Source organism: Planococcus citri, chromosome 2, assembly GCF_950023065.1.
Source record: "Planococcus citri chromosome 2, ihPlaCitr1.1, whole genome shotgun sequence".
In the NCBI taxonomy this organism is placed as follows: Eukaryota; Metazoa; Arthropoda; class Insecta; order Hemiptera; family Pseudococcidae; genus Planococcus; species Planococcus citri.
The window spans coordinates 73,001,318-73,013,991 of NC_088678.1; the positions used below are offsets into that span (position 1 = coordinate 73,001,318).

Consider the following 12,674-nt stretch of genomic DNA (forward strand, 5'->3'; position numbering starts at 1 on the left):
ATTTCATTTGGAAGAATGGAGAAAAATGCTACGAGGATTAATCAAGTTTTTTCTAACCTACTCGAGAAAGAAAATTTTGGTCTGAGAGTACTCGAGGAGGTGGGATCAATCTCCTTTATAATTTTGATTTGAAAATGTTGAAATTTCACAAAATCTTTATGTTTGGTGACCAACCAAAGCAAAGCTTCGGGCAAAAAAAGGTAGCGATTGGTATTCGTGGTTTTTTATCTCAGCTCGTGTAAGTCTAAGAAAGACGTACCTTAAATCTTTTCCAATATCTTCTCTTTTAATACAATTTGAAAATCCGATTATTCCATTTTCTGGATCTTTTTCCGCATAAATGACCAATTTTTCATTTCTTTTGGAGTCTATTGTCTTCAGTTCATTTTGAATGTTCGATACCCAAGCAAACGAATCACCATGTACTTTGATCCCTCTAAACGTTGGCTTGTTTTCCTTTAACTGTAGATTACCATCAGTAAATTCCAATAGATAGCATTACTTGTATGAATGAATGATATTCACTTGTACGATTATGTACGAACTTTGTTCAAGAGTAGAATTTGCGTTGTTGCGTTGATTTTACGGCTGAAGCAAACATTAAATCCTAAATTTTCATAAATATTGAAATTTTTCCCCATTGTTTCTTTAGTAATGAGGAATCCATTATTTTTCAACGCATTGCGTATATTTTCTAGTTCCTGAAAGCAAAAAATGCTCCCTTTTTATGGCTGAATAATTTAATAAAATGCACTCATACTGTCTTAAGGCTTCTCATACGTCATGTTTTCTCTGCATATTTGACAGAGCTATCAAAGTAGCACTTTGATCGCTGGGTAATTTTTCATTTGATATGGCGATCTCATGTGGCATCTGAATGGCAGCTTCTTGATCAGTGTTGGGTGATAAAATGTTGATATTTCCCTAAAAAGATGAGATAACCGTCTAGATGTGAAACGTGAAATTCTTTGGTTAGAATTTTTGTGCATCCAGGAATTCGAGTTTCCTTTTTTGGATTTTTTGATGAAGTGATGGCACCCTCTCCAACAATCTCAAAAATCATGGCCAAATTTTGGGCCCAAAATTCTTCAAAAATGCACAAAAACTGGTTTGATAGAAATATTTGAATTTTTCGTGAAATTTTATCAAGATTTTGACAGGTCGAATGACACCGTTTAAGAAATCCCAAAAGTCACGAACCTCAATTTTGGGCTCAAAATCTTTCAAGAACGCTCAAAAATTGGTTGCATAGAAACCTTTTATTCTCGCGGAATTTTAACATTTTGATATTTCGCTTGAGCCCCGAAAATCATGACCCAATTTTTTTCGTCGGTTGGTGTGAGGAGTGGTGAAGCTTTTTAATATACATGTACTTTCTGTGCCTATGAGAAAATTGAGGTGCAATGACGTACCTGGATTAAGGGCTTATCACTCAATGCGTCCATAATTGCAGGTGATACAATATCCTGTGCAGTGTTATCAGGATCGAGTAATTCATACGTTTTTATTTGAAATTCCATCGTGTTTTGCAGTACTATGTTTACGCATAGTCGGATCGCCTCATTCTGATCAATTTCCTATTTAAAAATTTTATTCACAAATGATGAACGTTTGAGGATATATAATTATCATATTGAAGTTAATGGATTCCATGCCTCTTCGCTGATGTAAGGTTTAAATTGATACTTTTCCAACACCGGCTCTGCTAGACTTCTTTGACGAGAGATTGTGGAGCAGCGAAAATCCCACATTTGAATCCCACCCGAATTGATGAGATGATGGATGGGATGGAAATGGACCGGAAGTACTGAAATACGAGTACAGTTATTAAATTGACACACTTCCAACTTTATGGAAATTTGGTTATCAAAGAACGCTTACTGCGGTTTGCCTCATCCAATGACTCTAGGATTTGAAAGTGTTTCTCAAAATCGATGACAATTTTCTGTATGGAAGTTGGTATGAGAAGGTCACGAGTGTCAATGCTCAGTAGCTGCAATTGGGCCATGGTGTCCATGAAACTAATAAAATTATCATGCCATTGTACCTCGCCGTATGTACCTGAAATACGAATTTAGCTACCTATTTACCTGAGAATTGTTCAGATGTGCTATTGATGACGTCACTTACCATCACAGTTCGCCCTAACGACCTTTTTGAATAATCCTTTGTATTGGTATCCTCGAAGTCTTAATTCCTTGTAGAAATCGCTGGTGCTTAGAAAGTCACAGCCTGAATCTGAGACCATGTCCTTATCATTGGTCAATGCGGTATTTTCTAATTTTTTATCAACGTTTTCGAGTATTCGAATAGTTCCTGAGGCTACAGCAGCACCGCTTTCACTCACTTCAAAACTTTTACTACTAATTTGGATTGTTACGTGAAATCTGAGGACATCTGAAACGATTTTAAATTGAGTTAGAATAAGGGCAGTTTCTTGTTTAGATTTGTTTTAAACGCCGATGAAATTTGAAATCTGTGTAACCTTTCTCAGGTACGTGGGTTGCTCGTTCAAAACGAACATTTTCGAAAATCACCGGTATCTGGGTGGGTTTCTTTCCGTGAATGGTGGAAAATGTTTCTAGAACTAGCCACTGAGAAGAAAATCCACGTTGTTACTTTTTTTGTACCTAAACTAGATCATTTATTTTCATAGCTCGTCAACAAACCAAGTATCCTAATCCAGGGTACAGATTTCTTCCATCTATAACGTGATCCTTAATGAACTCATATTCATCATTGCTCGATCGTATGATAAAATTTCGTTCGGTGATTAACTCTTCATCGGTTAGTCTACCTACTGACCATTGTTCATCATGTTGCCATTTGATCAGTGGTGAAATCATCGGAGTTGATCTGCTGACTGGAAATTCTACAGGCGGGTACAACGCACCCAACTTAGGAACGCATCCTGCTTCGTATAGTCTGCAGAAGTATAATTATTTTGATTAAAAAAAGACGTAAGGTTGCATTTTTGTGGCAACGTTGCCCAAGTAGATGGATGTGGATACTTACTTTCCTAACGAGTTGAAGAAAAATTCGATCTCATTCTTATGATTTTTCATCGTTAATGAAATATTTGATACGGTTTTGGGTAGAGAACGTTCGAGTATGGTATTCAGGATACCATGAGGAGCTATTTCAATAGTTATAGCATTAGAAGGAATATGACGACAACCCTCTTCAAATAGTACTGGATTTTGTAAATTGTGGGCGTGGTATTCAGCCGAAGAGTATTTCACCCTTGTCAAATTCCATTCTTGCTCCGGAGCAGAAGTACAGATCCATTTTTCTGAACGAAGTTTTGGCTCGGGAATGATCTAAAAATGATTGCAATGGGATTATTTCTGTGCTATGATAAACTGATGTGTCTCGGTATAAAATGGATGAATAATTGAGTCGATCTTACTTTTCTCAAATGCGAAACGAATTTTGGACCTAGTGGAGCAATGCACTGACTGTGGTACGCTATATTAGATGTGTTAACTTTTCGAACAAATATTTTCTTCTCTGTCAGCTGTTCGATAAATGGTTCCATCATCGAAGTTGGACCAGATATTGTGCAGCTGTTTGGTGCATTGTGACAAGCGATTTCGATTCCGGCTGGGACAAGATCTTTCATAGTTTCATAACCTTCTCCTGTAATTAGGCACATGTTTCTTGAAAATTTTGTGAGAAAAGTCATGTTTTAAAAATAGAAAAATGTCCAAAAAAAACGACCGCCCATCCACACTCTCCAATTTTGAGTAAGAATGGACTGATGCATAATTAATTAGGTATTTAAAAATGAGGAATGATTTTCGATTTTTTTTTGGAAAATTTTCATTCAAACTATCAAAACGAGGTCAAATTTTCGCGGAAAATTCAAATATTTCAGAAAAGGTTTCATGTGAGCGGTTTAGAAAAATTGTGAATCCAAAACATGTTTTCAAGATTTGAGAAAAAATGTCATGCGATTCATTAAAATTGGTTGAAATTTCGACAGAAAATCAAATATGCCTACCAGAACGTTATTTGGGCAAATCTGAAAAATTTTAAGCCTAAAGTTTGGTCCCTTGCTATTGAGATTTTCAAAATAGGTGTTATGCAATCTATCAAAATGGGGTTGATGTTTAGAAAAATATTTAATATATATATCTCAAATAGAAACTAGACAGCTGCGCTGTAACAGTGTGCGTAGCCTCTTTCGTTACAAAAGTACAACCAAATTTCAAAAAAAAAACAACGCAATTTTGGATTTTGAAAGCAAACGCGTTTTTGATTTTGAAAGCACAACGCGAATTTGAAAAAAAAGCACAACGAGAATTTGAAAGAAAGCCCAACCCGATTTAAAAAAAAAAACACAACGCAATTTCATAAAAAATAAAAACGTGATTTCGAAAAAATAAGCACAACGCCGTTTGAGGAAAAAGCAAAACGGTATTTTAAAAAAGAAGCAGACACAACTCAATTTCGAAAAAGAAGCACAACACAACCTAGAAAAAGAAAACGCGATTTTGAAAAAAAGCATCAGGATTTCAAGAATAACAGCACAATGTGATTTTGAAAAAAAGCACAGTGCGACTTTGAAAAAAAAACACGAAGCGAATTTGAAAAAAAGCTCAACGCGATTCTGACTAAAAAAGCACAAGCGATTTTTAAAAAAAAGCACAACGCTACTTTGAAGAAAAAGCACACACAACGCAATTTCCAAAATAAAAACGCAATTTCGAAAAAAGCACAACACAAAGAAAGAAAAGCACAACGCAATTTAGGAAAAAAGCACAACGCGAATTTGAAAATAAAGCATAACCCGATTTTGACAAAAAAAGCACAACGCAAATTTAAAAAAAAGCACAACGCGAATTTGAAAAAAAGCACAACGCAATTTTGAAAAAAAGGCACAACGCAAATTTGAAAAAAACCACAATGCGATTTAGAAAAAAAAGCAAAATGTGATTTCGAAAAAAGCACAACGCGATTTAGATAAGAAACCATAACGCAAGTTTGTAAAAAAGCACAATGCAATTTAGAAAAAAGCACAATGCTTTTGTAAAAAAAACAACGCAATTTTTTAAAAAAAGCACAATGCAATTTTTAAAAAAAAGCACATAGCTTTGAAAAAAAGCCAAGCAATTTTGAAAAAAAAGCACAACGTGATTTAGAAAAAAAAAGCACAACGCAATTTTGTAAAAAAAGCACAGACGATTTTGAAAAAAAAGCATAACGCAAATTTGAAAAAAAGCACGACACGATTTTATAAAAAAAAGCACAACTCTGTTTCAAAAAAAAAGCACAACACAAATTTGAAAAAAGCACAACACGAATTTGAAAAAAAGCACAACGCAAATTTGAAAAAAAGCACAAGCAATTTTGAAAAAAAGCACAACACGATTTCAAAAAAAAAGCACAACGTGACTTAAAAAAAAGCAGAAAGCTATTTCAAAAAAAAGCACAACGCGATTTTGAAAAAAAGCACAACGCAATTTAGAAAAAAAGGACAACACAGACGCGATTTTGAAAAAAAGCACAACACCAATTTTAAAAAAAGCACATTGCGAATTTTAAAAATAAAACAACGCAATTTTGAGAACAAGCACAGTGCGATTTTGAAAAAAAAACGCGAATTTGAAAAAAAGCACAACGTAATTTTAAAATAAAAAGCACAACGCAATTCCGAATAAATACACTATGCTGTTCTGGAAGCTCCAGAGTTGAAAGCATAATGCGACTCCAAAAGCACTACGGTACTGAGAGAACCTCTTGGGAGCACAGCAGCAAAATCACAAATGACTGGTGGGTTTTGATTCCAAAAGGGTAACCACTAACCACCTGCTTGTGGTGTCTAGGTACTGAATGTGTGTAAATGAAACACCTGCAAGTGTTCTAAAAACCTTTCTCAAAATTGAAGCTAATTGAGTAATTGCAAGTATAATTACGGCGTTCCATGCTTCACATTAGACCATATTTACCTATGAAAATTTCAAAAAAATCCTCCCATCCATCTAAGAGAACATTCGTTCCAAAGAATTTTTCCACTTTCAGACCGAAACTAATATTTTTTCAGCGTTTTTGAAAAGTTTTGGGCTTAGAATCGATCATAATTTTTGAGATTTGAGAAAAAAGTTTCATGTGACGTTTCAAAGTGAGTTAAAATTTCTATAGAATACTTATCATCAAAACTTTTTTGAGCACTGTTGAAGAATTTTGAGCACAACATTGGGTGCTGATTATATTGAGAATTTTATAAAATATTTGCAAAAAGTTCAGATATTTATCCAAATGTGTATGTTTTTTGAGCGTTTTTGAAGAATTTTGAAGGCCAAAATCGAGTCTTTTTTCACGAAATTTGGTTGAATGGGAAATTGAATTTTTTACGTCGAAGAACCACTGAATAAATTCAATTTCTGAAATACTTTTTTTATCAGTTATGGACTGTGACGTAGACCAAAATATTTTACCAACTGCAGCCATCGTGCCATGAACCAATTCAGTTTCCACCGACTCCAATCCACGATAATAAGCTGCCAGCATCACTTGTTCTGCCGTGAAGCAATTGTCTGCATATCCACATGCTAATTCCCCGTGGGAATGGCCGATTATTCCATCAGGTTCAATACCAATTGCTTTCAAAGTATCGAATAATGCAATCTACGGTGAAATAAGCACAACTTTAAACTCTTTCACGGATTTGAAATGCTGAAAATTCTAGAAAACAATCGCAGAAAGTACTTGAATCGCCGCAATTCCTACAAACGCGTTTAAAATATAATCGAAAATTTTCGGATCATCTTCTGTAATTATTTTAATCAAATCGAGTCCTTTCGTTCGCAGTATTTTATGACATTTGCGTATTGATTCGGCAAATATGGGCAAATTCATTAATGATTTTCCCATCGCTGGCCATTGTGATCCCATACCCGAAAAGACAACCCATACAGGTCGTTTATCACCGGAAAACAACTGAAATTGTTATTCGGTTGAGATGGAAATTCGTCATTTGAGAAATTAATTCTCGAGGAATTCTTACTGCTTTGGATTTTGTGTGAGGAGAGTCTTTGTGTAATATAATATATCCTCTTTGCAAATGACCGCTGATATCATCGCTGAAAATCTCATGTAGCAAGGCCACGTATTCTTCATCTCCGTAATTTTTTTCAATCTGGTTTTAAATAAAGAATATTATGTAAAAGGTTATATTTGTATTTAGGCATTTCAATCCGGAGAGAGGGGTGTATAAACAAGCTTAAAACTTACATCATTCAAAATACAATCCACAGCTTCTTCAGTACGTCCTGACACTGCTACTATTAGTGGTATCGTTTCGCTTTTGGATCCTCTGGATTTTTTAATTTTTTGATGAGGTGTAAGTAGAATATGTCCATTAGCTCCTCCTGCACCGAATGAATTCAGAGCGAAATATTCGCCTTCCAGTGGCGTTGGTTTTGTTACAATCTTTTAAATGGGTACAGAATTATGATCTAACCATAAAATTCCGTCTAATGATCTATGTAACGTGTTCCATACTTCTAGTTTACCGTTGTGGAAACCTTGGATTTTTGGATTAGGATTATTGAAATGTAAATGCGGTGGAATCAGGCCACTTTCAAAAGATATGATTAATTTGGCTATGCCACATAAAGCGGCAGCTGATTCAGTATGGCCCATATTTGATTTAACGGATCCCATTTTCAGTGGTGTTTTTCGTCCTTCGCAGAAAAACTCTTCGATTGATGTGCCTTCCACAACATCTCCTGCCTAAGAATTTTTACACATTTGTAGCCAGAGTTGAATTGTTTTCCTCGAATGTATCTGTTAAATTTGATTAGAATGTTTTATATCATTTTTACCGGTGTTCCTGTTCCATGAGCCTCCACGTACGAGATCGTTTGCGGATTGACGTTGATCTGTTTGTAGAATTGTTCGTAGAGTTGTTTTTGTTGGGTGATGGAAGGATACGCGAATCCTTCCACTTTGAATCCGTCACAGTTGGTTGTCGAATGAACAATATTGGCGTAAATCCTTTTCGCATGTTTTCGTTTTTGTACAAAAATGCTTACCACTGCTTCGCTCCTTACATAACCATCGCCTGTGAAATTGTTATCGATGAGTGATAAATTTAGAAGTTGTTGCAGAATTATGCATAGATGTGAAATAAATATATCTTACCAGTAATGTCAAAGGGCGTAGACTGTCCGCTCGAACTTAGCAAAGCGGAAGAGTTCATATACTCACTGGTAGAAAAACTAAAATTAGGTGCACACACAATGGCTGCTTCACATTGGCCACATTGAATGTATTTAATAGCCATATCCAAAGCGTACATGGACGATGAACATGCCGTGTTCACCCCACAGCTAGGTCCTGTGTTTTGAATGCGAAAATTGTATTGAGTACGTTTTACTTCGTTGTGAAAAATAAAATTCCATTTTAGTCGGGGAGCTCGCTTCAGGATCTATTGCACCCCCCGTCGGTCTTCCGGGGCAACTTTTTTCTTAAAAGGGGAGTCCTAAGAAACATTTCTAGCCCCTGTACTCAAAAAAAGTGGCCCTACTTATAAAATGGCGGCCATTTTGATTGACAGGTCAGCCGAAATCGCAGATTTTGCGTTCCAACATAGGACTTGCACAAAATTTTTCTAACCGTACAAGGGTAGATCGAAAGATCAGGCAAAAATTTATCACCTGTCAAAATTTCAAGTGCTAAAGTGCGTTTTTCGATTTTTGGTAAATTTTTGAAAATCAAATTTAGGCTAAAAATGAGGGGAAAAATCAAAATTTTACCAAATTGACCAAGAAAGCTGTAATTTGGGATATACCCTATTTTCGACATGCCAAATCAATTGGAAACGGTTTCAACCCGTTTTGAGTAGTTTTGGAGCCTCCAGCAGATTTTTGAAACTCGAAATTCCCACAAAATTTCATCAAATGGAGTTGGAGAGCTGAAATGTATTCTTCAAACTAATTTCAATACGCTACGAAGTACTGCAGGTAAACTTCAAGCCGTTTTGGAGCCTCTAGCGACTTTTTGAAAATTACTAAAACCTCCAGCAGAATTCTGAAACTTTAAATTTTCACAAAATTTCATCAAATGGCGATGGAAAGCTGATATTTACTCTACACTCCAATTTTAACACCCTCTGAAGACGACTTCAGATGGGTTCAAGTCATTTTGAAGCCTCCAGCGACTTTTTGAAAATGACTGGAGCCTGTAGTAGATTCTTGAAACTCGAAATTCCCGCAACATTTTACCAAATGGAGTTCGCAAGCTGAAATTTACTTGGCAAACTAATTTCAATACGATATGAAGTCAACTACATGGTGGTTTCAACTGGTTATGAAGTTTCCAGATACGTTTTGGAAATTTCAATTTTCCAAAAACCGCCATACGACCTTTCAAAAAGTCGCTGGAGGCTCCAAAACGACTTGAAATCCACCAGCAGTTGACTTCGTAGCGTATTGAAATTAGTTTGCAGAATAAATTTCTGCTTTCCAACTCCATTTTGATGAAATTTTGTGGGAATTTTGAGTTCCAGAAATCTGCTGGAGGCTCCAGAACTGCTCAAAACGGTTTGAAACTGTTTCCAATCGATTTGGCATGACGAAAACAGGGAATATTCCAAATTTCAGCTTTCTTGGTCAATTTGGTAAAATTTTAATTTTTTCCCTCATTTTTGGACTTTTGATTTTTAAAAATTCGCCAAAAATCGGAAAACACACTTTAGCACTTGAAATTTTGACAGGTGTTGAATTTTTGCCTGATCTTTCGATCTACCCTTATATGGGTTGAAAAATTTTGTGCATGTCCTATGTTGGAACGCAAAATCTGCGATTTCGGCTGACTTGTCAATCAAAATGGCCGCCATTTTGTAAGTAGGACCACTTTTTTTTTGAGTACAAGAGTTAGAAATGTTTCTTAAGACTCTCCCTTTAAGAAAAAAGTTGTCCCGGAGGATCGACATGAGTGGGGGGGGGGGGTGCAATAGATCCTTAAGCGAGCTCCCCGACTATTTCAGATGTTCTATTACCATGCAAATCCAAATAATTTGAAATCCTGTTGGCGGCAGTGAATTGGCCTTTTTGCACGGCCGCGTTGTGATCTCCAGTTTTAGTTTCTCGAGCTGGATCACCCTCATCGCTGCCGTCCCAAATTCCGCATAGAACTGCTATATTTTTACCTTTTATTTGCTGCGGATTGTAACCTTTTGACAGAGAATTGTTTGCATTTCTAGTAAATTTTGTCGAACAGATTGCAGCTCGTAAGATGTAGCGAATTTTACGTACCTGCATCCAAAATTGCTTCGAATGATTTCTCAAGAAGTATCCTCGAGGCGACAGTCATACCTTCAGTTTGCTGACGAGTGAAGTGGAAAAATGTGTGATCGAAACGATCGATCGTTCTTACTGATCCCATAGCTATACCTTTTCAAAAAAAAAAAATGCTATTTAATAAAATTGAACTGTTTGTTTGATTTTTTCAATTTCTTGAAAAGAAAAATGTCTATCCAATAAAAAAAAATATTTGTTGTGTTATAAACTTACTGGCACCGTGTCTGTGAACTACAGAAACCATATCCGTTCCTGACAGCAAATTCTCTTTGAATTCTTGAACATTTTCACTGTTTGGGAACACTCCAGAAATTCCAGATATAACAATATCATCCGCGTTGTAAACAGTATCGTTTTGTGTTGCCATCGTACTGTATTATGCAGAATTCTACGTACATACGAGTAAACAGGGTCGAAATAACACTCTGAAGTGAGCTATAGTATTGTTAGTAGTGAAATTTAGTTTCGTGGCAGAATTTGATGGTATTTGCGTACGTAGGTATCATAATTAACGCTTAATGAAGGCGAAAATAGCCGGAATGAACTGAGTAGGTATGTAAATTTGTTCAAAAATAAATTTAAATTTTGGTTGAAATGTGTTTATTTTGCCGCGTTTGGATTCCGCGATTACGTGAGTTTAATGTATAAGAAATTTCACTAAGTACAATTTTATGTTAAATAACGATTTAGCTCTGGCTGGAAGAAGAATTTGAATATAAAATGCATTTATTTTTAATTGGACATGGCATTGACTTACGTAGTTTTCTGTTTCTTTATTATCATTTACCAACAGATTGGTGAGTGGGAGGGAGGGGATCGAGAGTAAGTTTTGTTTGCGTTTTCCAGATCTGAGGATCGCTACATGAATTGGATCACTCACTCAAGTTGTACTTTTTTTATTTAATAGCCTATTTGTTTATTTATTTATTACTTAGATGAAATGCAGGGTGTCCGAGAATGTTGGGAAATGGACATGATAAGAAATAATACAATATACATACATACAGAGTAACCTTTACTTATTAGCGAAATTTACATAAAATGTTTAATACTATGTACATACATTTTCAGCTTGACTTGAAGTACATATTATGCAGAATAATTAACTCAATTATTTTACTGCACGGAAAAAAATTTTAACATAAATTACCTGTTAAAAAATAATAAATGTCCGCCAAAAAATATATTTTACCCAAAATTAGGTAGAATTTACAAACCTCATAGTAAAATTTACTAATCTCATAGTAAAAATCACTCAACGTGTGGTTCAATTCGTGATGAAAGTAAAAATTACTTTTCTGTATAGTATTTTTTTCCACAAAATTCAATGTAATTTTTACTATTTACGGATGGTAAATTTTTACTATTCTGTTCTGGTAAAAAATAAAATTGTATGATTGAATAAAAAGTACTGCACCAGGTGGTATTATCTGTTGCGATTGTAACGGTAATTTTTACTATTCACGGATAGTAAAGTTTCACTATTCTGCCCAAGTAAAAATTACTCAGTTATAAAAGTAATTTTTACTATTATTTCTAAGTAAATATCACGCATTGTGAGAGTAATTCTTACTACATGGAAAACACGAATTACTGTGTCAATATTAATAGTCCGGCATATGACAATAGGAGTAATTGCACCCCCCCCCCGATCCTCCGGGACAACTTTTTTCTTAAAGGGGACATCCTGAGGAACATTTTAAAGCAAACTTGCCAAAAAAAAGTTGGCCTTACTTACAAAATGGCGGCCATTTTGATTGACAGGTCAGCCGAAATCGCAGATTTTGCGTTTTAACATAGCACTTGCACGAACTTTTTCAAACTTTACAAAGGTAGATCGAAAGATCATGCAAAAATTTATCACCTGTCAAAATTTCAAGGTCTAAAGTGCGTTTTTCGATTTTGGTGAATTTTTGAAAATCGAATTTAGGCTAAAAATGAGGGAAAAAATCAAAATTTCACCAAATTGACCAAGAAAGCTGAAATTTGGGATATACCCTATTTTCGACATGCCAAATCGATTGGAAACGGTTTCAAGCCGTTTTGAGCAGTTCTGGAGCCTCCGGCAGATTTTTGAAACTTTGAATTTTCACAAAATTTCATCAAATAATGTATATGGAAAGCTGAAATTTACTCTACATTCCAATTTTAACACCCTCTCAAGACGACTTCAGGTGGGTTCAAGTAATTTTAGGGCATCCAGCGACTTTTTTGAAAATTACTGGAGCCTCCAGCAGATTTTTGAAACTTTAAATTTTCACAAAATTTCATCAAATGGAGATGTAAAGCTGAAATTTACTCTACACTCCAATTTTAACACCCTCTGAAGACGACTTCAGGTGGGTTCAAGTAATTTTAGGGCATCCA

At 35.3% G+C, this 12,674-nt stretch overlaps 1 protein-coding gene across 2 annotated transcripts in view; it reads right to left on the minus strand.

Moving 5' to 3' along the window:
- LOC135837661 (fatty acid synthase-like) overlaps positions 1-10,837 on the minus strand; it is a 29,445-nt gene extending 18,608 nt beyond the window's left edge. For both annotated transcript variants that reach the window (XR_010557234.1, XM_065353014.1), the window contains exons 1-21: positions 10,521-10,837; positions 10,263-10,400; positions 10,007-10,180; positions 8,149-8,343; positions 7,830-8,068; positions 7,507-7,737; positions 7,237-7,434; positions 7,010-7,141; positions 6,712-6,942; positions 6,441-6,630; positions 3,410-3,639; positions 3,016-3,320; positions 2,670-2,925; positions 2,486-2,594; positions 2,131-2,397; positions 1,882-2,061; positions 1,656-1,807; positions 1,413-1,577; positions 781-924; positions 546-701; positions 260-462 (exon numbers count right to left, since the gene is read on the minus strand). Coding sequence is in view for 1 of the 2 variants with exons in the window: in XM_065353014.1 (XP_065209086.1) it covers positions 260-462; positions 546-701; positions 781-924; positions 1,413-1,577; positions 1,656-1,807; positions 1,882-2,061; positions 2,131-2,397; positions 2,486-2,594; positions 2,670-2,925; positions 3,016-3,320; positions 3,410-3,639; positions 6,441-6,630; positions 6,712-6,942; positions 7,010-7,141; positions 7,237-7,434; positions 7,507-7,737; positions 7,830-8,068; positions 8,149-8,343; positions 10,007-10,180; positions 10,263-10,400; positions 10,521-10,674 (4,049 nt within the window). In the remaining variant the exon portion in view is untranslated. The remainder of the gene's footprint in view (positions 1-259; positions 463-545; positions 702-780; positions 925-1,412; positions 1,578-1,655; positions 1,808-1,881; positions 2,062-2,130; positions 2,398-2,485; positions 2,595-2,669; positions 2,926-3,015; positions 3,321-3,409; positions 3,640-6,440; positions 6,631-6,711; positions 6,943-7,009; positions 7,142-7,236; positions 7,435-7,506; positions 7,738-7,829; positions 8,069-8,148; positions 8,344-10,006; positions 10,181-10,262; positions 10,401-10,520) is intronic.
- Positions 10,838-12,674: the final 1,837 nt, after the last annotated feature.